This window comes from Trichosurus vulpecula, chromosome 6 (genome assembly GCF_011100635.1).
Source record: "Trichosurus vulpecula isolate mTriVul1 chromosome 6, mTriVul1.pri, whole genome shotgun sequence".
Classification (NCBI taxonomy): Eukaryota; Metazoa; Chordata; class Mammalia; order Diprotodontia; family Phalangeridae; genus Trichosurus; species Trichosurus vulpecula.
Window position 1 is genome coordinate 160,295,357 of NC_050578.1, and position 25,728 is coordinate 160,321,084.

At 40.9% G+C, this 25,728-nt stretch overlaps 1 protein-coding gene across 1 annotated transcript in view; it reads right to left on the minus strand.

The window, feature by feature from the left end:
- The window catches only part of LOC118855554 (gamma-aminobutyric acid receptor subunit beta-1), a 92,811-nt gene extending 85,898 nt beyond the window's left edge, over positions 1 to 6,913 (minus strand). Inside the window, exon 1 of the mRNA XM_036765675.1 lies at positions 6,901 to 6,913. Within this exon, the coding sequence (XP_036621570.1) occupies positions 6,901 to 6,911 (11 nt within the window). The 5' untranslated portion in view covers positions 6,912 to 6,913. The remainder of the gene's footprint in view (positions 1 to 6,900) is intronic.
- Positions 6,914 to 25,728: the final 18,815 nt, after the last annotated feature.

Genomic DNA, 25,728 nt, shown 5'->3' on the forward strand with positions numbered 1-25,728 from the left:
CAGAGAGCTGCCTGTGTATGAATACCAGGCAAGAGCTGGGAGGGGTCAGCCCACAGAAGAGGAACCATGGAGTTTGGCAGTCAGCATCCAGTCAAGATAAAAGAGGACTTTACTTGGACACTCTGTATTGACTGAGGAAATTGTAACTTGCTGTCACCTGGGGTGGATGGTATTTTTATTTTCTGCTACCCCTTAAGGATGATATGTTGTGCTAGGGAAGACCCTGGCCTGGGACCCCCTGCTTGTGTAAATGTAATGATATATGTCATGTGTCATATGACATACTGAGCATTATGAGATATACATATATGTGTATATGTATGTATAGAATGACAGGAGTGTTATGTGATATATATTGAATTGTATGTTTTGCTTAATAATGTTGCTATGAATGTTATGATTTAGTTTATTGGAGAATGTTTAGATCTGAATAGAGAGTTCATTATACCATGCTATTAGACCCTTAAAGTTATTCACAGCAGCAGTCCTCAGGTGTGCTGCTGTGATTGGCTTTACAATGTGTGTGTGTGTGTGTGTGTGTAAACAGTAAGGGAGAACTCTTGATGAGGGAAAAAAGCTCTATTAATGCAGACTGATACCCGCTCTGTCATTTATACCACTTAGAGATTGCCAGAAGCACTCAGAATTTAAGTGACTTGCCCTAGGTCATGTATTTGCTGACTGAGGAAGAAATCGAACCCTGGTCTTTCTAACTATCAGGCTGGTTCTCTGTCCACTATGCCCAAGACTCCCTTTTCTAGGCATATATCTAATGCTGAGAAGGCAATCAGATACCACTTAGTCTCATGCTCTCATTTTATAGACGAAGACACTGAGGCCCAGGAAGGTTAATTTACTTGCCTAAAGACACACTGGTAGCAAATTTCAGAGCTGGGTCTTGAACTCAGATCCTCTTACTCCAGAGTTGGCAGTCTTTTCATTGTATATGCCAGATTGCATCCAGTGTCCTCAATAATATCTTTTTTGCCTTTTGTTGTGCATGAGTCACCACTGGCAATCCATTATACCCTATTTATTGTTTCCATTGTCCTTTGGGTTATTTATAATTTAGAATCTTTCATGATGAGGAATGTATGTGAGAGAAAGTACATTTATAAGTCATTTTAATGCATCAGACCTAACAATTTTGTCACACACTTGTGACAGGTAGTAAAATGCTAAAACCTGGTTTTAAAAAGGTTATCTTGGAGTATAAGCATATGCAACAAATGAAGAAATTGGAAATGTCTCTCATAATGAGAAATATATTTCATAGTTTTCTAGCATCACTCTCAATTCTCTTCCCAATTTTTCCCCTACTTCTCTCATTTGCTTCTCCAAATGCTTTTTGAGCTCTTCCATGGCCTGAGACCAGTTCATGTTTATCTTGGAGACTTTTGATGTAGGCTCTTTGACTTTGTTGACTTCTTCTGGCTGTATGTTTTGGTCTTCTTTGTCACCAAAGAAAGATTCCAAAGTCTGAGTCTGAATCTGCGTCCATTTTCGCTGCCTGGCCATGGTCCCAGCCAACTTACTTGACCCTTGAGTTTTTCAGTGGGGTATGACTGCTTGTAGAGTCTAGAGTACTTTGTCCCAAGCTTGAGGGATTGCGCTGTTGTTTTCAGAGCTACACAACAAAGTCTGCCACACCAGCACTCCTCTTCCCCCAAGAACTGCCAACCCGGATCACAACTCAGATCTAAGCTGGCTCTGATCTGCCACTTAATTCCTCCCACCAGGTGAGCCTGGAGCCAGAAGAAACTGCAGCTGTAGTTCTGTAGCTGCACCACCTCCACTGCCCCCAGGGTGGGGGCCAAACTGAGAACTCTTTTCACTCTGTCCCAGCAGCTTTTCCCACTTCTCTGTTGTCTTTGGTGTTTGTGGGTTGAGAAGTCTGGTAACTGCCACAACTCACTGATTCAGGGCACTAGTGCCTGTTCCAACCGGCTCCTGGTCTGGTCCGGGCATGGCTCACATGGAGTTCCACTCCCAGTGCTGTGTGATAGACCTTACCCAGAGACTATCCAGACTGTCCTGGGCTGGAGCCCTGCTTCCCTCTGCTATTTCGTGGGACCTGCAGTTCTAGAATTTGTTCAGAGCCATTTTTTATAGGTGTTTGGAGGGACCTGGGTGGCAGCTCAGGCAAGTCCTTGCTTTCCGGCTGCCATCTTGGCTCCGCCCCCACCCCTCCACTTGGGAGGTCTTAATACCAATGACATCACAATCCAGCCCCTAACCAAGCATTTAATGTCTTGCACTCTTGTGGCTCTAGGTAGGGCTAAACCTAAGTTTCTGGTCCTCTCATGTCAGTATGAAGTTTGAACCTTGCCCATGGTTTATAGGGATAGGTTGGACCAACCCTGAACAAAACTGTGAAGTAAGAGACATGTTTGTCCTTCAAAGGACTCTTCATTTAAGGCTCATAGCTAAGTTTAGGACTATTGATCTATGGGTTGGTTCTTTTCTTCTCTTACCATTGTGTTTAGCAAACACTCACAATGGAAAAAAAATCAAGTTATTTAGAAGCAAAATCCATTATGATAGTACATACTACAAATAAAGAAAATTTAAAGAGAGCAGAAAACTCCAATGGGCAAGTCACACCATGAGGAAAAGGAAGGGGAAGAAGTGGAGGGAGAGTGAATTTACCAGGTTCTCAGAGTTGAGAGTCAAGGAAAGTGTAGAATTCTATCCAGGTGTCTATTAAGGTGTCTGTGAATTAGACCAGGCTCCAAATCCTTTGATTATATTTAGTTTGGTGTAGGAGTGTTCTTCATTTGCAGTTGCTGGCAGCTTGTTTCAACATTGTCTTTCCTTAAAACTTCCCATGATCTTTCAGTTTCTCCTTCTGCCTGGGAAAAGCTTTACTTCCTTCCTGTCAGTCCCCTTCTGATAAAGGGCTACATTCCCATTAACACTTAAGTGCTTTATTTCCAATTCTTGTATGTATCTTCTTTTTGTTACGTTATAAATAGGTTCGAGTAGATTAACCTAATAAAATTATATTAAATTCATCTATGACTACCTAATAGTTAACTAATAGAAAACTCCTCCTATGTAATACCAAGCCTTAACCCAGGGGTTAAATGCGTGTGTTTGATAAAGGACAGCCCCTGTGGAAAGATTCTAAAAGTAACCAAGAGGAAGATTCTGTTTCAGCACTTTAGATTACTATACATGTAAGTGGTCATCTCCTCTGGCTACTTATGGAGCCAGCTATTTAAATAATGCTTTAGCAATTGTTTAAATAATTGTTCTAGCAAGACTTTCCCATAGTCCTTTTATTTCTCATCTGGTCCCTCTTCTTACATAGTCTTCCAATTATTTTCTTTGTCAGCTGAATCTAACGGATGTACATATAATGTTTTAGGTATCAGCCAATTAACTGCCATTTCCTCATCTATGAGATAAACATTGGACACAAATGATAACCAAGGTCCCTTCTAGCGCTAAAATTTTATAATTACACCCAGCACATTGTTGTCGTTTAGTCGTCTTCAGTTGTGTCTGATTCGTTGTGACTCCTTTTGGGATTTTCCCGGCAAAGATTTTGGAGTGGTTCACCATTTCCATCTCCAGTTCATTTTACAGATGAAGAAATGAGGCAAACAGGGTTAAGTGATTTGCTGAGGGTCATACAGCTAGTAAGTGTCTGAGGCCAGATTTTAACTCAGGTTTTCCTGACTCCAGGCCTGGCACTCTATCCACCCTGTCACCCAACTGCCTACACTTAGCATAGGACAAAATTACAAAGATAAAAGAGTTTCAGCCAGAATAGGATTAAGGTTGAAAACTGAGAGGAAAAAAGAGACGGACTGTTGAATACAGATTAACTGGTTTTGGTCTAGGCTAGTTAGTGTGAGAGACATTTTTAAAAGAACCATGGATTCTTAATTATTAAATGATTGCTACAGTTTCAGGTATGACTACAACTGAAAGACGGAATGTTTTCAGGGACATTGATTGAATTTAAGTTCCACAGAGATGGCAAGTCTATTTTCTCGGAAAATCATTCAAACAGCCTTTTAGAAAGAAGGGCAGATGATGCAGAAATTTGGGCCCTTGAAAGGTTGTACCTCTCTGGTTGTTTATTCAGACAACAGGGAATTATAAGACTTCAAGTGAATACTCACTATGTGCTTTACATCACCAGGGATGGTTTGGGGACCTAAGGGATGAATATCACAATGTCTCTTCTACTGCTCATTGACTTTGGTTCTAGAAGTGACAACTGAACCAAAAATGAAGATATTAATGCCATACTAATCCTGGGCTACCAATTCCTCCCTCTCCTTCCTCCTGCCCTCCCTTCCTTCCTTCCTTCCTTCCTTCCTCAAGTAGTTGAGTTCTTGCTGTGTGCTTATTATAAGATAATGTATGTGGAAGTGCTATGGTAGTGTATATATGTAAGTTTTCATTTGAATCTTCCTATACATACTTTATATTTGAAGACCATGCAAAGGTAGTGAATAGAGTGTTAGATTTGGAGTCAGAAAGACAGCAGTTAAAATTCGATCTCTGTGACCATAAGCAAGTGCTTCATTTCCCTCATATGAAAAATGACAATGACAATACCTACAGCACCCACTTAACATATGTTAATCAATTCCCAAAGCTTGAAGTGCTATATACATGTCTATTATGTTATTAAACAATAATAAATTGTAACAAGAGCTAGTGTGAATGGTTTTGAGCTGGGAATGATAGGATCAAAGTTTCTCTTTATAAAGAGTGTTAGCACAGTGCCTGGCACGTGGTCAGTGCTTTATAAATGCCTATTTCCTTCCCTTCCCCCTCTAAACAATTTAATTTGGTGGCAAGAGCAGGTAAACATTGTGTACGAGGAAGAAGCAACCTTATATAAACACAAAACAGAAATGATTTATCTCCTCATCAAAATGAAATGAAAAATATTGAGGTGGAACCAATTTAAAAGAAATATACTTAGAATTCTACATGACTACGTGCTTATTATCAAGTAGGGCTTCACAATGTGCCTTTAAGTGTTTGGATTTTAGAGTCTGGGTCAACTAGGATTCTGAATTCAGAAGTTGTTTCTTTTTGGGAACTGATTTGAACAGGCATAATTAACTCCAATTTAGTGGACTTAGTGGATTTAAAGGACATTTTATAGGTAGACCAGCAATAGATAAGCAGTTCCATAAAGACCACTCAGAGCTAATGAATTCAGTTCTCAGTAATTAATTCCAAGTCAGTTCAGCCTTTCACCTGTGGCTTCTATACATCGACATAGCCTACATCATTTTGCTGACAGCTTTAAATAGAATTAAGAAAGAGATGAAGTGATAGTTGAAAGGATCATGAACCAAACACCCAACAGTGCACTGACAAACAGGTATTTTTCCCCTTAATTCTTTCTCTTATTTCTCTTAGGCTGGGCCTAATTTTTTCAGGCCGAGAATTATACTAATTTTCATGGTTGAAGTGCCGGCTGCATTGCATAGCAAAAAGACAAATGGCTTTCGAGTTAGAAGTCTGGGGTTCAGATTCTTGTTCAGCTATTTCCTTCTGTATTCTCTTGGATGTTAACCTGCTAGTTACTTCCTGCATGACCTTTGGAGAAACCATTTCTCTAGGCCTTCGCTTCATCCTCTATAAAACAATGGGGTCAGAAGCTCTTCTAGTTCCGAATATTAAGTCTGCTTTTCACCTGGGGTTGCTCCATTGGAAGCTTATCAGAAGGACCTGGAGGTGCAGACACAGCCTAGCATCTAACTGATTTTATCAGCTTTTCATTCATAGGGAGCCAGTCCCCAAACCTCTACGTGTTGCAGAATTGCTTTAAAATATAGCTAGCTGACACACCATTGTGGGAAATGTCAGCTTTTTGGCTTCCATATTTGCAAAACTGATTATCTTTCCCTATTTTAACTGGATGAAGTGCTTCATGGGTCCCAGGGAGCCCTCAAGTTTCAGGATCTCTTTGTTTAGCTAAGTCATGTTCAGCATTTGGGCTTGATGCAGGCAGATTGTGAGGAAACTGAGCACCAAGCTGCTTAGATGAAGTGAGAAGTCCTAACACTGAGCGTGGTTATTGTTTTAGTCATTGGTGATGGCATATCATCAAAGGGCTATGGCTAGGAAAACATTGTCTGATCTTCAAAAGTGCTTTCTAAAATAATATTTAATACTGCCTGAGAGAGGAATATGAATGATTCAGGAGTACGCAATAGAAACCCTGTCTAGAAAAAAAAAGCCCTTTCCCCACTCAGAACAAAGGAAATGAAAATTTCATATGTTCTTGCCTACATCGTGGTGTGTTAATTATAAATGGGAGCACTGGTATGAACCCTGTGGGCTGCATACTGTAAAAAAAGAAAAACTCATATGCTGAAGAAAACTCATATGAACTTTTTTTTCTTTCAATTGGTTTTTGCTCTGTTTCTATTTTTAATAACTCTATTTTACCTGTGTTTAGATTTGTGAGTTGTTTCTAATCCTCTTTGGAAATACTTGGGAAAACAATAACAAATGACAGATATATAATGTATTACAGTTTTATAAACTGTATTACATACACGGTTTCATCTGAGCCTTACAGCAACCCTGGTATTATCTTCACAGTTTTAAGGATGACAGAACATAGAGGTTAAATGACTTATTGAGGGTCACAGAGATGGTCAGTGGCAGAGCCAGGATTTTAACTCAGGTCTTCCTGACTCTAAGCCCAACGTTCTTATAATTACACCGTGCCACCTCGCGTTGAGTATATATAACAATCCTCAACAAACTAACAAACAATTTTTAAATGAAACATCTTGGGGCTGAGGCTGACCCAGAGTCTTGCTCCTGACAAAATTTAATAATAAAAATTTATTGAATTAATTTAGCCTTTTCTTTATCTTTCCCTTTTAAAGACAGGGTGTATGAATGACTTACTGGTGGGCCATGGAAGAACACAGGTCTGCTGCTGCTGCTTGCTTAGGGGTTGGTCTAGGAGAGGGCAGTCAGAATAGTTTAGGCCAGTCTACAGTGAGATAGGAGTCTGACATTTAAGCTCTGGCCAACAAGCTCCCATAAGCCTGGTATCTTTGGCTCTCAGAAGGCCAGGATCTGACCTTCCCCAACCCCTGAATACTCCCTGCCCAGCAGGAATCGCCGTTGCTTGCCTGTGATCAGCTTGTTCTGTTCAGTGGGGAGCAACGATTCTTTTGGGAGACACTTGTGGCCTATCAATGGTGAATATCAAGTAAGGCATGAAAACTTCCCGGCGTTCCTAAGCTGGGCCGTTTCCATTGGAAAGTGGGAGATTTTGAAATACTAATTTTTTTTCAAGTGTTAGAATGGGGAGAAATGTACAGTGTTTAAAAATCTTCAGAATTAGGTGTACACTACAGAGTCATGAAAAATCCAAGTACTGAGAGGGAAAATGGGATGAAATGAGTGATCTGGTGAGTAAAATATCTCTGGCTCCTTATTCCTCACCCTGGAAATGATGCATATGATATTCTTTTCATGCAACAGTGTGCTGCAGAGCTGTCTCTTATTGGAGAAACCCAAATGGAAATGAATCACAACTAGTGATAGATAAATGAACAACTAGACTAAAGGATGGTGCAAATTTACATGACACCACCCAGAAGTCGCCTCTCCCCAGGCCCCTTTTCAAATCAGCTTGTTCTAATTCATGCAGATGGGCTGCTACTTCCAGAAAAGACCAAAAAAAAAATGCCTTGGGCAGAAAAGTTTCACCAGGCAGGCTGTCATTTTGCCAGCCCCTACTCTTGCCTGTTGTCCAGCGTTCTCTGTAATTTGCTCCAGCATGATTTCCCTGGCTCTGGGCAGCTGCTTTGAAGTTCTTTCTCACCTGCTGCCTACCACCTTGGATTTGATTGTACTGTAACATCTGGCTTAACCTAATCTGTTTACTCTCTTGGTTCATGATGACTTGGACCAGGATCTCTTTTCCCAGCAAAGTTCTTTCTTCCCTGTGCTCCTCCTTACTGGGCTGCATGATCTTGGGGGAATTACCCAATCTTCCTAGGACTCAATTTACTCTTTGGTAAAATAAGGAGGTTGGATTACATATGCTCTAAAATCCCTTATAGCTCTAAATCCAATCACGATCAATCTGGTCATGATTGTATGACCAGAGGACCTTGTTAATTGTTTCCAATCAGGGGCACTCATAAGGCCCATACCTTCAAAATGGGGATCGGGCAACCATCAGGAATAATTCAATTAACTTAAAATTTATAAAGAGTGAAGAAAGGGGAGGGAGCTTACACTCTACTGGAAGATGCTTGGTGGAGGGGATGGAGAATTGCTGAAGGAGGAGGAATAAATAAAATAATTTATTATTATATTTCTATGTCCCAGGCATTGAGCTAAGCTCTGGGGATATAAAGATTGAAATGAGAAAGTCTTTGTTCTTAAGGAACTTACATTCTTACATAGGGGAGTGGGAGCCAGTGAAGTGCTGTCTTGTAGTGAGCAATAGAGCAAATGACTGATATGCCCTTTCCAGTAATAGTGCTATCATTGATTTCTGTTCCCAGAGCAAGAGGTAGAAAGGGGGAGGGCAGATGCCAAGGTGGTAGCAGAAGAAGAGAATGGTCAGACCTGGGGCCAGCTAGATATAGTGGGGCTTTACCAGTCAGGACAAAATGGCCCTAGGCAGGCCATTCCAAAGCTGAGTGCCTTAGCTTTTCAAGAGCATGGTATCTGGAGGTCCAGTTGGGAGGATACAACAGTGCCAGGGCAGATGGCAATAAGTGATTTGAGTGACCTATCTTGGGTAGCTAATTAGGAAGAAAACTTTATCAGTTCAGGAGAAAAATGGGTTAGTAGTTATGGGAAATTAAGGACAATTCAGCTAATAGCACTGAGGAACTGGCTGAAAGGGGCAAAAATGATTAGAGGATTATTGGATTTTAGAATTGGAAGGGGGCCTAGATATTATCTAATTGAACCTCTTTATTTTATGTCTAAGTAAACTGAAGCCCAGGGTGATGAAGTAAGTTGCTCAAATTAATACAGGTATAAGTACCTGACCCAGGTTTCCACAAAATTTTGAGTTACAAATTTTCTCCCCCTACCCTCCCTCCCACCCTAAGATAGCATAAATTCTGATTGCCCCTTTCCCCAGTCTGCCTTCCCTTCTATCACCCCACTACCCTGCCCCCCCCCCCCCCGCCCCCGCCATCCCCTTTGATCCAGGTTTCAAATTGGAGTTTGGGAGTCTGGGCACTGTACTTTATGAAGGGATATTTCCTAATCATTGTACTCCTTAGAGAAAGAAAAGGCCAGTCCAAATAGATTCTGAGTAGTGACTTGGAAAGCAAAGCTAGTAAGTTACTCAGCCTGTATAGGTCTAAGAAACGAATGAAAAGTTATTTATTAAACACTTATTATAAGCCAGGCACTGTGCTAAAGCCTTGAGGATACAAACAAACAATATATACGTTGCCTTCAATCAGCTTATGTTCTAAGCGGGGAGGGTGAAGTCAAGTCAACACATAAAGGATAGCTGGAAGTTGGGGCAGAGGGTTGTCCATACATGCTGGCGTGGTATGAAAATGGCCAGGAAGTCATATGGTATTCTGGCCAAGATAAGGCAATAGCTCTTCTGTCAGATTAGAAAAGTATGCTTGTTCACTGTTTCCCATTGTATGTCAAAAACATTAGGTGGCATTATGCGTCTTGAGGAAACTGTGTAAAACACCTGTCAGAAAGAAGGAATTGCTAGAACGACAAGGAATTGACCTGACAGCAACTACACAATGAGTTCCTTCCAGGTGAGGTGATAAGTTATTGAACCTGCTAATGTGTAGGGACAGGTAGATGGTGCAGTGGATACAGTGCCAGACCTGGAGTGAGGAAGACTCATCTTCCCGAGTTCAAGTCTGGCCTCAGACACTTACTAGCTGTGTGACCCTGGGCAAGTCACTTAACCCTGTTTGCCTCAGTTTCCTCATCTGTAAAATGAGTTGGAAAAGAAATGGCAAATCACTCCAGTATCTTTGCTAAGAAAACCCCAAATGTGGGGTCACAAACAGTCAGAAATGACTGAAAACAACTGAATGACAAAAACAAAAAGTCCCCTTTGCCCAACCTGTTCCTTCATATTTACTTTTCATACATTTTGCACTTACTTATTTTCTACTTGTTCTGTCTCCCCACTCCTACCCTCTTCCCATCCCCCCATTAAAGCATGGGAAGTATGGTCACAGGTGCCTTTTACCCCCACTCCTCAAAACAACAGTGAAGCAACATAATGGATCAATTTACATTTTTTGAAGAATAAGATGTGTACAGTGTACATTTCTGGGGTCATTGTTCGTGATTAATGCCACTTCTGGTAACAAAATTACAGGGTAATCCATAAAATCTTTCTACGAGTGGACTCATCCTGTGCTGTAAAGACTTGATCTCTCTCCTCCAATGCTGAAGCCAGAAAAAAAGTTGTCAATCTATAGGAAAAGAAGGCAGCCTGAACCATTCATGTGCCAATTTTTTTCACCACAGAATGCCCGGAATAAGGAAGGCATCATATCAGCTTGCACTATTTGTGGCCAAAGTTTGAAAAGCACAGCTCAAGAAGAATAGCTGACATTCATCTTGCTTCCATGGGCCGTTTTGGGGAGGCACTTACAACATCGAGAGCATTGAAAATACATCAAATAAAAAGCGTAAGCAGCATCCATATTTATACAACTACCTTTACTCTTCCTGCTGACACCAGGCAGAACTTTTCTCTTTCTCCATTTCATACATATGGTAATCATTTTGCTTTCCTTTGAACTAGATAATTGTAAGAATCACAGAATCCCCCAAAGCCTGTCCATGTATATTTATGTTCACTACCACATTTACACGAAGGATCAGCAGAAATACTAGTGGTTCTGTTGGTTTAAATTAAATTCCTTAATAAATCCCTTGAGAAGAACTATCTGGGAGAGAAATGCAGAGTGGTCATGAATCTTTTATGTGCGTCACTTCTATCACCAGTTTCTGGGAAGCCAACGAATATGAATTTTGCATAACAAAAATGAGCTTCTGACATCTGAGAAAGGTGTCTGGTAGTGCTGTAGTATTATTGAATACCATTGATCCAATGAATCTGAGCTCCAGCCAGCATTCACAATATTTGGCACATGCTGCCTTGGAGAAGTTTAAGTACAGAGCTGGGAGAGACCTTTGAGATCATTTAGTACAGTGTTTCTGAAATTCACCCACAGAATACTTTGGGTCTTGAAGTAGATTGAGAGGACCTATAAATGCTGTTGTGGTGTGCCTTTTATGCTTTGTGGTGACCCACCTGGCACTTGGGCTGTCCATATGTTATCCTTTACTTCCTCTACCAGCCCAGCTCCTTTTTCAATAATGTTTTCTGAATCATGTTCTTTACATCATTCCTGGGTTCCTGGCAGGTCATTCGGATAGGAGAAAGATCTAGGATCTTGGCAAGTTGGGGTGTGGGAAGATATCCCTCAAACAATGCAGATCCAATTGTGATTTAGATAAATTCTAGGAAATTGCTAGATATTTAATAAATTAAGTGACAAACCTAGACTTTCTGGTTTCTAGCACTCTACTATATCAGGTTGTCCTTAGTCTTAATGGAAATGGGTTATAGCCTTACACTTACCATGTATCTTTCCACTGTCCCTAGGTCACCTATAATTTTGATTCCCTAGAACCTGTGCTATTTGAAGATTTGTGACAACACATCCCAAACAAGAGAAGTTAGACGCTCTTAACCAAACTGCCTTGTGTTCATGAAGGAGTCATAGGCATTTCTGACAAGCTGACTTGAAAGAGAGGGAAATTCTCTTCAACTCAGACCATGCTCTTTGATACAGAGGATCTGGGCATGATGTCCTTGGGAGACCTAGCTTTGAATGCTGCTTCTGATATTTGTTAGTTATGTGAACTTGGACAAGTCTCTTTATTTCTTTAAGGCTCAATTTTCTCATCTGAGGAAACAGCAGTGTTGGGCTAAATGCCTTTAGTGGTCTCTTTCAGCAGACCATCTGAGATTCTAAGATTATGAGCTGGAAGGGCCCTAGGAGATCTAGTCCAACCCCCAGAGGAGGAAATTGAAACCCAAAGATATGAAAAGACTAACTTAAAGTTGCACAGGCTGGGTTTAGGGTCCAGGTTCTCAGACTCTAGAACCAGTGTTCTTTCCCCTATAACATGGATCTCTCAAATCGCTCCTTGCTTCCACACCTTTTGATCCTTCTTTATTTTTCCTCTGTCCCCCTTTTTCTTCTATAATCTGACTCCCATGTGGGCCTACCTGGTTGACTACTCACCTGCCTTTCCCTGACCAAGGCATCTGGCTCCCCACCAGGTACCTGATTCAGGAGATCCTAGTCATGCTTCTTATGAGGCCCTTTCTCTGCTTCTCCCTTGTCAAGCTATTTCCCAATATTAACCTGCACATGTACCTCAGAGAACATGAATCCAACTCTATTTGTCTTCATTTGATGTATGGATAGTTCCCTATTTAATATTTTAGAGGGGGAATTATCACTAGAATTGACATTTTCTTATGGAATCCTATTTATATCACATGGACCCTTGCTTCCTCATGTATAAAATGAGAAGACTAGATCGCTTCTATCAAGGTTCCATTTCACCTCTAGATCTAAATCTATGATTCCCTAGTCCTTCAGCCAGCGGGTGAAACGGGACTAGAACACAAGGCCATGGAATACAGTTTAGCTAATGCTCATTTAGTCAACCTTCTCGTTTTTTTTCAAGAGGAAACCAAAACTCAAAAAATGACTGGTCCTTGGTGGCAGAACCTGGGATAGGACTCTCACCTGTCTCTCTGGCTGGTGTTCTATGATATCACACTGTTCTTCCTGCTCTCCCATTCAATTAGTCAGTTATTAAGTGCTTATTAAGTGTCTATATGCCAGGCATTATGCTAGGCACTGGAGATACAAATACAAATGCCCCCTCAGATAGCTTCTATTCTATTTGGGGGAGATAATACATAGAGGAGTGTAGTGGCTGGGGAAGGAAGTTCTGGTTGGTGTGGTCATGGGGGTTATCAATGGAGCAGAGCCATAAGGCAGTAGTTTATCAAATCCTTTCTGCTAGCAATGATGATATTGAAGTTTGTTCCCAGAGCAAGAGGAAGAAATAAAAGTCGTGTGTGTGTGTGTGTGTGTGTGTGTGCGCGCCTGTGTGTGCGCGTGCGCGTGCGCATGTTATATGCAGCGTCAGGGCAAATGACAAGTTACCCATAGTGGGAAGGCTGTGGTGTTCTGAGTGGGATATGAAGCACGATCTTGGACTGGTTAGATATTATGGGGTCGGGGGGAAAGGGAATTACTGTACTCTTGCTCCCTCCAGTCCTCAACCGTGAATATCGATCACCATCCCCGTAAGAGAAGCAGGATGCACATTAGAGGGAAAGATGTTTTCTTTCACTATCACTTTTCTCTCTGCCTCTCCCTACCCCCCAATCCAATGCTAAATTAAATCACAGAACTCTATGTCCTCGACCCAAACGCAATAAATACTTTCTAATGACAGCAACATATGGGGTAAATTAATCATGGGCTCCAAGTCTATTAAGGATGCCTTTGCCAAGTACAACAAGCAGTAATTCTTCTTTCTATTCTGTGCGAAAGAATAAGAAAACCAGACCTGTTTCATAAAGTCAAAGTGGGTAGAATATGGTACTCTTTTCAAAAGGTTTGCTTTTAATTTAAGGTTGTGAAACTCCTTTTCATTCTCTCTTTGTAGTGGACCCATTTGTGGCTGCACCTATATATCAGGTTTTGCTATAGCTCAGGTGTCGTTTTTTTAACTAGCAAGTTTCTTTCATGCAGGTCTACAGAGGAGTGCTTTCTGATACAAAAGTACTTTTCTGCCACTAGACTCTAAGATCCCAAGGTACAGATGCTTTGCATAAGGATTCACATGATTTTAAAATTACTCATGGACACACTTTACGTGTATCAAGTTCTTTCATTGGACCAATGAGTTCAATGATCAGATGTAGGGGGATGAGTGGGGAAGGGGATAAATTGGTCGGTGGTTGACGAGTGACCACAGAATCCAGTGATGGAAGGGCTGAGACACCAAAGAAGAAAGATCAGAATGGAACAGGTATCAAGGAACTACCTTGGTGGAGAAGATGGGGGTAGGTAACAGGGTGTTAGCTAAAATTCATGTAGAAGAAGTAGGAAGGAAGGTAGTTGTCAAGACACTGATGAGGGCAGAGTTGGGAGAGCTGGTTCATCAAATGTGAAAGAATTCACTTACACCTCCTCTGTAGCCACTGAGAGCTTTATTGACGCAAAAGCAGTGGGCCTGAGATTTAGGAAGGAGCCAAACAAAGGCACTGGTGTAGGGAAGGGACCAGACTTATATAGACCAAAAGCTATACAGCCCGTAGGATGATTTTAGGGTTTCTTATGGGGGTTGGAGATTTAGGGATAGGATAAGGACACAGGTAGAGGACAACCAATGACACAAGATAAGGGAGACCAGAAATTTTATAACCCAGGGTGGGGCAGGAGACAAGGAATTCCATGGTCCAGGATAAGGGGGAAGTTATGTGGTAACTCAAGATAAGGGGAGGAGATTTTAGGATGCCCTCCGGCTCAGGAGGGGCCTCACAAGGTACAGAAAAAGCAGCCCTTAATATTATTTTTAATCCTTAGAGATCCACATCAATACCAGGAGTCAGTCAGGCATGCTTAGGGGTGGTTGTGAAAAGGAAGACAAAATTCCAATGGGGTCAAGAATGTATGCCTTACTGCATTTTCCTTTGGATGGTGGGTTAGAAGTGCCCTACATGTACAGTACTATGATTGATTCCGAGTACCAGAGGACACATATTTGAATTCATTTCCCCTTTCCAAAGGGCATCAAGTCAGAAAGCTGCATCCCTATACGTTCTCTTCCTTTCAAATACTTAGTTTAATTTCCTTGTTCCTTTCTTCTGTATTACCCCCTACCCAAACAAGTCAAGTGTTTACATTCTTAGAGACACTGAAGGCTAAGGGCCCTCTTTCCATTCCCCTCCCCCCTTCCTTATTTTTCCTAATCTTATTTTAGAGCTTAGCGGTATTGGGTAAGGTGGTGTAAGTCCAATAGAGTTTAGAAGAGACATTGATTTACCATTTATTCTTAACCTTTTGTGTGTGTGTGTGTGTGTGTGTGTGTGTGTGTGTATGTGTGTGTAATGGATTCCTTTAGCAATCTGGTGAAATCTACGGACTCCTCAGAATCATGTTTTTTAAATGTATAAAATAAAATACTTATGATTCTGAAGGAAATAAAGTTATTAAAATACTTAAAAATAAGTTAATTAATTATAGATTAAGAACCCCTGTTTTAATCCCTTGTAATTATTTTATTTTATGCATTTAAAAATATTATTCTGACTACTAAAGCAGTCCACTAGGCAAAAAAGGTCAAGGATCCCAGCACTAAAGAGGCTGGAAGGGCCTGAAAGAGCTGTCAACATTTGTCTTGCATTCCTATTGACATGAAAATTGCTTCTCTCGGCAATATAAGTAACTACTTTGGTGTAAGGCCCTTTCCTGAGCCCTGGGGGAAGAAAAGTAAATAAGATATGGTCAAACATAAGTTGTTCAGAAATTGAATTGGTTCTTTATCAGCTAGTGAGCTTCTTTCTTGGTATTTCTTTTGTGACTAGAAGACAATAGGCTGGCAGATAACTAAGTACAAGAATAATAGTCCTCTAGGGCAGGACTCTCTCCAGGATGATTATGGCAAATGGTAACATGAGCTCTTAACAGATGATCATAAGATGAACTGGGAACAAGTTGAGAACAAGTCCACCAAAAAGCAGTGTGGCAGGGGGAGAAGCTGGGATTCGTATCAGGAAGAGTGGCTAAGATTGTGGGGCAGTGGACAGCTGCTGCAGGATTCCACGAAGGCAATGGTTATCTCCAAGGTACAGAGATTATAAAATGACCTGAGCTGATGCCAGAAGGCAATGATGGAGAGGCACTGAACTCTTTTCTTAAGGCCTCCTGGTTGTTCCTGGCATAAGACACTCAATTTCCTGACATTAGAAATTTTTATGGGGAATTCCATACCTGGAATTCTCTCCTTTCTTATTTCTGCCTCTTGACTCCCTTCAAGTCCCAGCTAAAATCACACCTTTTACATGAAGACTTTCCCAATCAGTGCCTTTCCTCTTATCATCTCTAGTTTATCCTGTATCTATTTTGTATGTTGTCTCCTCATTAGACCATGAACTTCTTGAAAGCCAGGGCTGTTTTTTGCCTTTCCTTATATCTCCAGAACTTAGAACAGTATCTGGCATGCAGCAGGTGCTTAATAAATGCATGTTGACAGACTATCAAAAATGTCAACTAAGACGTGCATTTGTTGAATATAACTGTAAATACACTCCAAGTGTACTAAGTTGGGAGGAGGTTTGATATTTCACCATTGAGCACATCACTCTCTTAGTCACCTAGTCTTTCAACCTCAACCCAAATGTCATCCTCGTGTCATCCTCAACTCCTTATCTCACATATCCAATCTGTTGTCAAGCCTTATCATTTCTGCCTTAACCACATGTCTTATATATGTCCCCTTCTACCTACTCACACAGTCACTATCTTGGTACAGGCCCTTCTCGTCTCACATCTTGACTATTTCAGTAGCTATCTGGTTGGTCTCTCTGCAACAAGTCTTTCCCTGCTCTAATCCATCTTCTACTCAGCTGCCAAAGTGGTTTTCCTAAAGTAAAGTTTGACCATACCACCCCTATCCTCCTACTCAGTAAACTCTAGTGGCTCCCCATTACCTCCAGGATGAAATATAAAATCTGCTGACTTTTAAAGCACTTAAAAACATGGTCTTTTCTAACCTTTCTAGACATCCTCAGAAAAGAAATTGGACAAACTACAAATGAACTCCCAAAGGGGTGTGTGTGTGTGTGTGTGTGTGTGTGTGTGTGTGTGTGTGTGTGAGAGAGAGAGAGAGAGAGAGAGAGAGAGAGAGAGAGGAGAAGAGGGGGGGGGGGGGGGGGAGAGACAGAGAGACAGAGAGAGAGAGAGAGAACAGGCCCAGATGGATTTACAAATAAAATTTATTGAGTGTAACTGACAGGCCTAAATCATTGGTGAGTTAGGGGGATGTCTACCCCCAGCACATGAAGACTTTCCCTAGTGGAATGGGTAGATGAGAATAATTTGTTCCAATAGCCATGAAGGTGGCCAAAACAGGTGTTGTAGAGCTTGGTCAGACATCAAAGATGCCAAGGTCACGCACTGCATCTGGGGCCATCACCAGTCATCCTGACTTTTGTCTTGTCACTGGGCTCCAATAACTCAGGAAAAGAGAGAGTGAGGCTGATGACTTTGCACAACTCTGCCTCACTGAGATCCAACTGACATGTCAAGACCTTACCCTAAGATGTCATTGGTGATGTCATTGGTCCTCTTAAAAAACAAAGGACGGGCTAGGCAACAACCATCAGAATAATTACTCTTTATTCTATTCCATGTATTCAATGAGCCAGCCACATTGGCCCTCTTGTTGTTATCCCTCTGTCTCCAGAAGAAAGAAGAAACCCCATCTCCAGAGCTGAAGTGTTTTTACTGTCTCCCTTGCCTGGAATGTGTTTCCTCTTCACCTCTACTTCAGGCTTCTCTGGCCTCCTTTGAGACAGTTCAGATCCTACCTTCTGCAGAAGGTCTTTCCTTTCTCTTCCTTCCTCTTCCAGGTGCTAATGCCTTCCCTTTCATATTACCTTCTAAATACTTGGTATCTAACTCAGATGTATTTATTATTTTCATATTCTTTCTCCCATTAGAGTGTGAGCTCCTCCAAAGCAGAGACAGTGGGTTGTTTTGGTTTTTTTGCTTTTCTTTGTATCCCTAGAGCTCAGCACAGTGTGTGGCACATAGTAAGTGCTTAATAAATGTTTGTTAACAAACTGACTAGAAGTTGTCTGAAAAGACGGATGTGGATGCATAGAGAACTTATTGATCAACTTAGATTTTTTTTAAAGATATGTACAGAAGGTACAAGGGAAGGTGGGAGACAATGTATTAAAAAATCTTTCATAGTGCTATATTGTAGGAACAGTGTGGAGAGAGCTGAAGTTCCCAATAAGTTGTCTGGCAAGGAAATCAAAGGACAATAAAAGTTATTTTTTTAAACAACATTGAGGAAAAAAAGATTGGTAAAGGATAGGACACTGCTTGGGGTGAATGGTATAGTGAGAAGGGAGGAGAGAGAAGGCTGAGCTGCTCAGTTCCTCTTTTGCTTCTTAGTGTGCTGTTTAACATTTTATCAATGACTTCCAAAAGGAAATGTGTGATGGGTATCTGGTGCATGTGCAGGCCCCAAGGGGAATGACTTTCCTTTGACATGACACGTGACTTTGGCTTGGGACTGCAAACAGGGTGATCGCCAATTCAGGGAAGAACAAAAATGGTTGCTATAGAGTTGCTACTCAATATAAGTAAATAGTACAATATATAGCTGCCCTTGCTGAATTCAAGTTACGTGGAGCAGATAAACTACCACCTCTAGTATTGAAACAACTAGTAGATGAGAATAATGACTCACTCACTGACAACGGTACTTGTAATATCATGGAGGACAAGAGAGGTACTGCAGAACCCGAGAAGGGCAAATGTTGACCCAGTTTTCAAAAAGAAGTGAGAGAATATAATCTGCGATGCGTAGAGCAATGAGCTTGACTTCAATTCCAGGAAAAATTCTAAATTATATTATCAAAGAGAGTAAATATCAAGACAAGAAAGCAATTATCGCAAAGAGCCGGTATAACTTCAGCAAGAGCAGATCATGATAGACCTTCTGATTTTTACTAATCAACAAGTGCTTATTGGATTGGGGCAGCTGGGTAGCAGAGTGGATAGAGCACTGGGCTTGGAATCAGGAATCTTCATTAGTTCATGTCTGGCCTCAGACACTTCCTAGCTGTGTGACCCTGGATGAGCCACTTAACCCTGTTTGCCTCAGTTTCCTCACCTGTAAAATAAGCTGGAGAAGGAAATGGCAAACCACTCCAGTCTCTTTGCCAAGAAAAGCTTAAATGGGGTCACAAAGGGTCAGACACAACTGAAATGAATGAACATAACAAACTTATTATATTAGGAGAATATTATAGATGAGCATGTCTAGATTTTAGCAGAGATCTTAATAAAGTGTCTCATGCTATTCTTGCAGAAAACATGGAAAGATGTAGGCTAGATGTTAGTACAATTAGCTCAGATATGAGCTTGTGGAATAGCCAAATGACTGAATTAACAGTCATTCACTATTCAATGTTAAATGGTAAAGAAGTTGTTAGTTGGAATCCTTAAATTTTTGTGTTTAATCTTGTGCTATCTAAACTTTTTAATCAATGACTTTAATAAAGAAATATGTAATAGGGGTCCAGTGCACGTGCAGACCTCATCAGCCTGCTCAGATTGCTTCTCTCCACGTGCGAGATTCTGTGGAGATAGCTTTGGGGAGAACACTGATGATGTTTAAGGGAAGTGCCTTGCTCAATACAGGGGAGCATGTGCGGACATTTTGTAACTGGTTCCAGTTAGCTAACCATATTGCACAAAGGAACCTTTTTTCCTTTGGTTACATAGCTAGAGCTGTTGGTGTCTTTAAAAAGGCCTTAGTAATCTTTTAACCTCTTTTGCTGCATTTGCATCTAGGGTGTGAGGAGAGAAGCCTTCTTTGCTTATAGCATCTGGTGAGAGACTGTGCCATAAGGGGAAAGGCTTCAGGGCCTTCTTCCCCTCTGAGGCCATATGGGTCCTGAGAAATGAGTCTCTATCTTCAGCATTTTTGTGCATTTTTTTTCTAGGTGCAGGGAGTGGAATCTCTAATTTGGTTGGGAAAATGAGTCACAGAGATATGGGAGTCAGAATTCAAGGGAAGTATAGGTTAGGATCAGTGTACAAGGAGCAAGGAGTGACCTTTGGGAGTGACTATTGGGACCTCAGCCCATTAGAAGGATCCATCCACATCTGGACATGAACTTGGTGGAACCAATATAAAACTGAGCTCTTTTAAGCCTACTCTTCCAGAGATGGAGGTGGCATAAGGGAGATACAGTAACCCCTGAGAAAGTGAAGGAAATGTTTGTTCATTTGTTCTTACTCTAACTGCAAAGTAAATGTCTCTTATAAAAGCTATCTGGTATTAAATGGTTAAATAGAATCGCCCCCTTAATAAATGAGGGAAACAGACAATAGGGGCTTGAGCCAATGGTAGTAAAGAGAGGGACCCCTCACAATCCCCTCAGGATACAGGGGTTTCTGAGAGGGAAATGTATTCCACTTTGTCTTGAGAAAGTGGGACCAGACTATACATGTTACACATAAATTCTGTACTTAGCAAATTTATAGATAACCTAAATCTGAGAAGAAAACATCTTGGCAAGCTAGGACATTAGGTTTGAATTTAATAAGATGGAACATAACAGGGATAAATGGAGTTATACTAGGGGTCACAAAGTTGACTTCGGAAGTACAAGATGGTGAGATAGCAGTTCATCTGAAAAAGAACTGGTGGTTTTAGTGAACCATGAGCTCAATGTGAGTTGGCTGTTATGGCACTGTTGCCAAAAAAAAAGGCCAGTGAGATCTCTGGTAGCATGAAGAGGCATAGCTCCCAGAAAGTTTGCCTTGATCGGATCACAGCTGAAGTCTTGGGTTCAATTCTGGGTAATACTACAGTTTAGGCTATTGATGAGCTTCCAGAGTGGGGCAATCAGATTGGTGAAAGGCCCCTTAGCCTGGGTTACATGAAGATCCCTAAAGGAACTCAGTGTTGAGTCTGGAGAAGAGAAATCTCAGAGGAGATATCAATGTTATCCTCCAGTATCCAAAGGGCTGTTGTGTGGAACAATGGTGTCAAACTTGAATAGAAACAGATCCCTGAAGGTCAAATATTGACTTAGAAAACCACAAATTAACATTATATGTGTTGTGTTATATTTTTATTTATTTTGTTAAATGTTTCCCAATTATATTTTAATCTGTTTCTGCCACACTGGGGAGTTTTGATGAGCTATCAGCGCTCAAGTTTGACACATTTTATGTGGAAGATGGGTTTAATTTATTCTATTTGCCCTTAGAAGAACGATGGGAATGTAGCAAAGAGGCAAATTCAAGCTTGATGTCAGAGGAAGCTTCCTGTTAGAGCTATCCCAAACAGGAATGCGCCGATTCAGGATATAGTGGGTTTGTCCCTTTGGTGCCTTTTAAGCAAAGGCTAGGTGACTGCTTATCAGGTATGCGGGAGTGCGAATCTTCTCCAGATTTAGGTTAGAATGATTCCTTTTTACCTTCCAACTCTGAAATTTTGCTATTCAGATTCTGTGATCTCTTGATTTTTAAGCTGGAAGGCACCTGGGAGATGAGCTGTTGTAGACTTCTCAATTTACAGAGGAAGAAATTGAAGTCTGGGAAGGAGAAGTTACCTGCTCCATGTCATGCTGGTAATAGGTAGCTGAGCTAGGATGTAAATTCAGGCCCTTTCCTCCACTCTAGTGCTCTCTTGTGGTTCAGAAGAAGGTAGAATAGGGCTTCTTGACCTTTGTGTGAGTGTCATGGACCTTTCTGGCCATCTGGTGAAGCCAGTGGGCCCCTTCTCTGAATCATGTTTTTAAATACATAAAAAAGTACATAGAATTCCAAAGGAAACCGATTATATTCAAACACAGGTATCATAATATTAAAAAGAAAATAAGCTCATAGATGACTTGAAATGTATCCATGAATCTCTTGGGACAGGAGGGAGGGCTATAACCCCAGGTTTACTTTTTGTGGTAGAAAAGAATTGGAAATGGAAGAGGTGCCTATCAATTATGGAATGGCTGAACAGATTATGGTATATGAATGTGATGGAAAACTATTGTGCTGTAAGAAATGATGAAGGGGGTTTCAGAAAAACCTGGGAAGACTTTTATGAGCTGATACAAAATAAGTAGAACCAGGAGAACAATTTATATAGTAACACCAGTATTATAAGGACAATCAACTCTGAATGACTTGGTAAACGACTCACCACAATTCCAACGATTCAAGATGAAACGTGCTATTCACCTTCAGAATAGAGAATTGTTGGACTCACCATGCAGATCAAAGCACATTTTCTTCTATTTATTTCTATTTCTTGTCCTTTTTTTTTGAACAAAGGTAATCTGGGAATTTGTTTTCCATGACTGTACATGTTTGTAATGGGTTCCATTTTTCTTTCTTTCTCAATGGGTGGGAGAGGATGGAGAGAATTTGCAACCAAAAATAAAACTGAACTTAAAAAAAGTTAATAGTGTAGATTCATAGCTTCATATATAGCCTTCTTCTGTTCATCTTTGTATGTGTTGTTCCACCATTTTTCAGTCTTGTGTGTCTCTTTACGAGCCCATTTGGGATTTTCTTGGCAAAGATACTGGAGTGGGGTGCTATTTCCTTCTCTAGCTCATTTTACAAATGAGGGAAATGAGGCGAACAGGGTTAAGTGACTTGCCCAGGGTCACACAACTAATAAGTGTCTGAGACTAGGTTTGAACTCAGGAAGATGTCTTCCTGACTCCAGGTCCAGCACTCTATCTACTCTACCACTTAGCTGCCCATATTCATATATAGAAATGTTCATTTTTGTTGATATTTAAGCTCATAATAATAAAAAGGAATGTTCTAAAAGGAAAAGAGAAAAAACTATTGAATTAGAAGGCATGGGGCCAGACACACAATTTAGGCATAATAGAACAGGCCCTGCCCACAGACTTACTGAGAGTGACAAATAGAAATAACTTCTCTCCCCCTCCCCCCACCCCAGGTCAATGCTTTATTACTTTCCCTATATCAAAAGTTTGCCTCCTGAGTTCTAGCCCTCACCTCCTAAACTCTGTAGTGATTCCTGGCCTTGCTCCTATTTCTCCAGATCCTGCCTCCTGTTTCTCACCCAGTCAGTGCCATGGATTCATCTGCCAATTTTCTCGGATTTGGCTTCTTTGACACTTAGGTTTTGGGGAGGAGTCAAACAGCCCTATGGATGTGGGCCAGTCATAGCACACGATAGGGGAATAGTACATTTATTTGCAAAATGTGTGTGTGTGCGTGTGTGTGTTTCATGAGAAGAGTATACTGATGATGATGAGTTTGGAAATACAAGTACAAAAGTGGGTGCCTCCCCGGCAGTAGCCTCCTAAAGAAGTAGCAAAAAGAATCAGATGTGGACATAAGAACATAGGCCATGGCTTATTGTCAGGAAGTAAACTTCAGCATGGAAATAGGCCCAGACCTTTCTTTTACCCATGGTGCTCCGTTCATCTGGACTAGAGCTGTGGTAGGTGAGCCTGTCACCTACTCTTAATTTTTCCTGCTATAAAGGTAATAAAAGGGAAAAGAGCAAAAGCAGAAGCTGTACCATTCAAGAGAAAGATTTTTAAAATCCCTAACAATTGCTATTGAAAATGAATTCTTGCTTTTTTAAAAATCCACTTCTATTTTAGAGAGAGAGAGAAATAAGACAAGAGAAAGAGAAAATATGTTCTCCTGAGGTGAGATTTTCTGTTCCAAATAGCAGCCCAGTAGGAAATTTCCTTACGAACTTAACCGAGTGCTGAAAATGAGAGATGACAGTGCGAACATTCACAGAACTGTATTGCAATGAGGAAGGTAACAGAGATGCTACATTGTGCCTTTGCCACAGGGGGCCAGATTTTCGCCAAACATTTTCATTTCAAAGGGGTGATTGGACTTTTAGCGTGAAGTAGAAATCAAAAAGGAAATTGTTATGAAAAGATCAGAATATAGAATCTGAAAATAAAAGATGAGCTATGAGTAAATTCATTTTCTGTATTCAGCTGGACTTAACTCACCGAGAAAAGTGAGGAAGAAGATGAAGTAGCAGAAATGGTCAGAGGCTAGGAGTCAGGAGACCTGGCTCTGCTGCTCATCAGCTGGTAACACTGAGTTTGTCTTTTTAACCTGTCTAGGATTTGGTTATCTTGGAGTCAGAGCCGGCATTCATATGGTGCTTTAAGGTTTGCAATGTGATTTACATATATTATCTCATCTGAATCTCACAATAACCCCCAGAGTTAAGTACTATCATCATCACCACTTTAGAAATAAAGAAACTGAGACAGAGAGAGGGTGAATGACTTGTCAAGGGTCACATTCATAGTAAGTGTTTGAGGTGGGATTTCAAGCCAGGACTTCCTGACTCCAGGCCTGCCGCTATCTACTGTGCTGCCTAGCTGGACAAAGAGAAGTCAAATCTTCTCTCTCACCCTATCTGTGTGACTGTAGACAATTCACAACCTCCCCAGGTCTCAGTCTTCCCATCTGCAAAATGAAGGGTTGTGTCAAATGTTCTCTTCAGCTTTTTCCATCTCCAGATCCACGGTCCTATGAGTAGATGACTTTTTGGGTCTTTTTGAGACCTGACATTCTATGATTATACGGAATATTTAGCTCTATACACCCCCTGTAAATATTCATGAGTATAAATCAGGTTGTCTTTTCAGTGGAGCTAATGTATGCATCAACTAGAGGTGATAGGTTTAACCTGCTGGAATCAGGCATTATTCATCCTCAGCTGTTTATCTCAATTATTATTTGTATCTGTGGTTTAGAACAAACAGATGCTTTGAAACCCTTACAGGGTAGAGTATGGTAAATACAGTGGTCAGACAGGTACCTAAGGACAGGAAAGGTGAGCTAGGTTACTGCTTTTAAGAATCTCCTGACTATACCGAAAGGTTATTTTTGAAGACAAGAGACTGAATGTTCTGAGTTCCCATTGTTGTCATGGAAACCTTTTTTTGATAGCTGAATAGGTTAGCAGGATTTTATGTTTCTCTGTTTGACAAACACTAGAGGAAGACATGATCTCAGCTTTGAATTACTAATCAGAAAAAAAATTCTCCCATTGAAAGTCACCCAGCATTTGATTAGCAACCATTAAAAAATGTTTTTCCTGTCTTTTTCTACACATAAAGCAACAGGCAAGTCCTGCTTCAAAAATCATCCTACTTGAGAAATAGACCCCAAATCACGACTCAAGCTGACCTTGTTGTACTTGGGAGTAATAGCATTTACAGCCCTTAAAGGCTCCTGCAGGTTAATTTCAGTTCCTGGGGAAATTGTCCTGATTTGTACAGATTTTCGATGGTTTCCTGGAGGTAAATTTACCTGCTAATAGGCAGGAATTATCGCTCTCCTTGGGAGCAACAATCTTCCCATACCTGTTTGTAAGGCACAGGTGAGCTTTTGGGAAAACACTCTCCAAGGCAGCACCAACAAGTCATAATCACCTGGCTAATTCAGTGCCCTACATCCTGCCTTTTTTTTTGTCTTCCTTCCAACCTTGAGCATTGCTTTGAAAAGTCCCAGTTGCTCTTAGAGATGGGTTAAATCAATCTTTATCAGTAAGTTGGACAGAGAATGCTTTCATTTTCTATAAAATAATATTTTCTAGTTGGGCACAGCCACCTCATTTACCCAGGGTGACCAGTGATGTTAAGCTATTCCTTAGGAGTGCGGCTAAATGCTTCTGGGGGCCCCAAGGCATTGGCAAAGGGGAAAGAAGGAAAAAGAAGGAAAGAAAGGATAAGGAAATAGGAATGGAAGAATAGAGAATAAAAAAGGTGGGGGAGAAAGGAAGAGAAAAGCACGAGGAACATATGGTGGAAAGTATCAATATGTCTAGCAATCATGTCAGGTACCACTCAGGGTCACAGGTTATGTAGCTCTGCCCTGAGCCTTG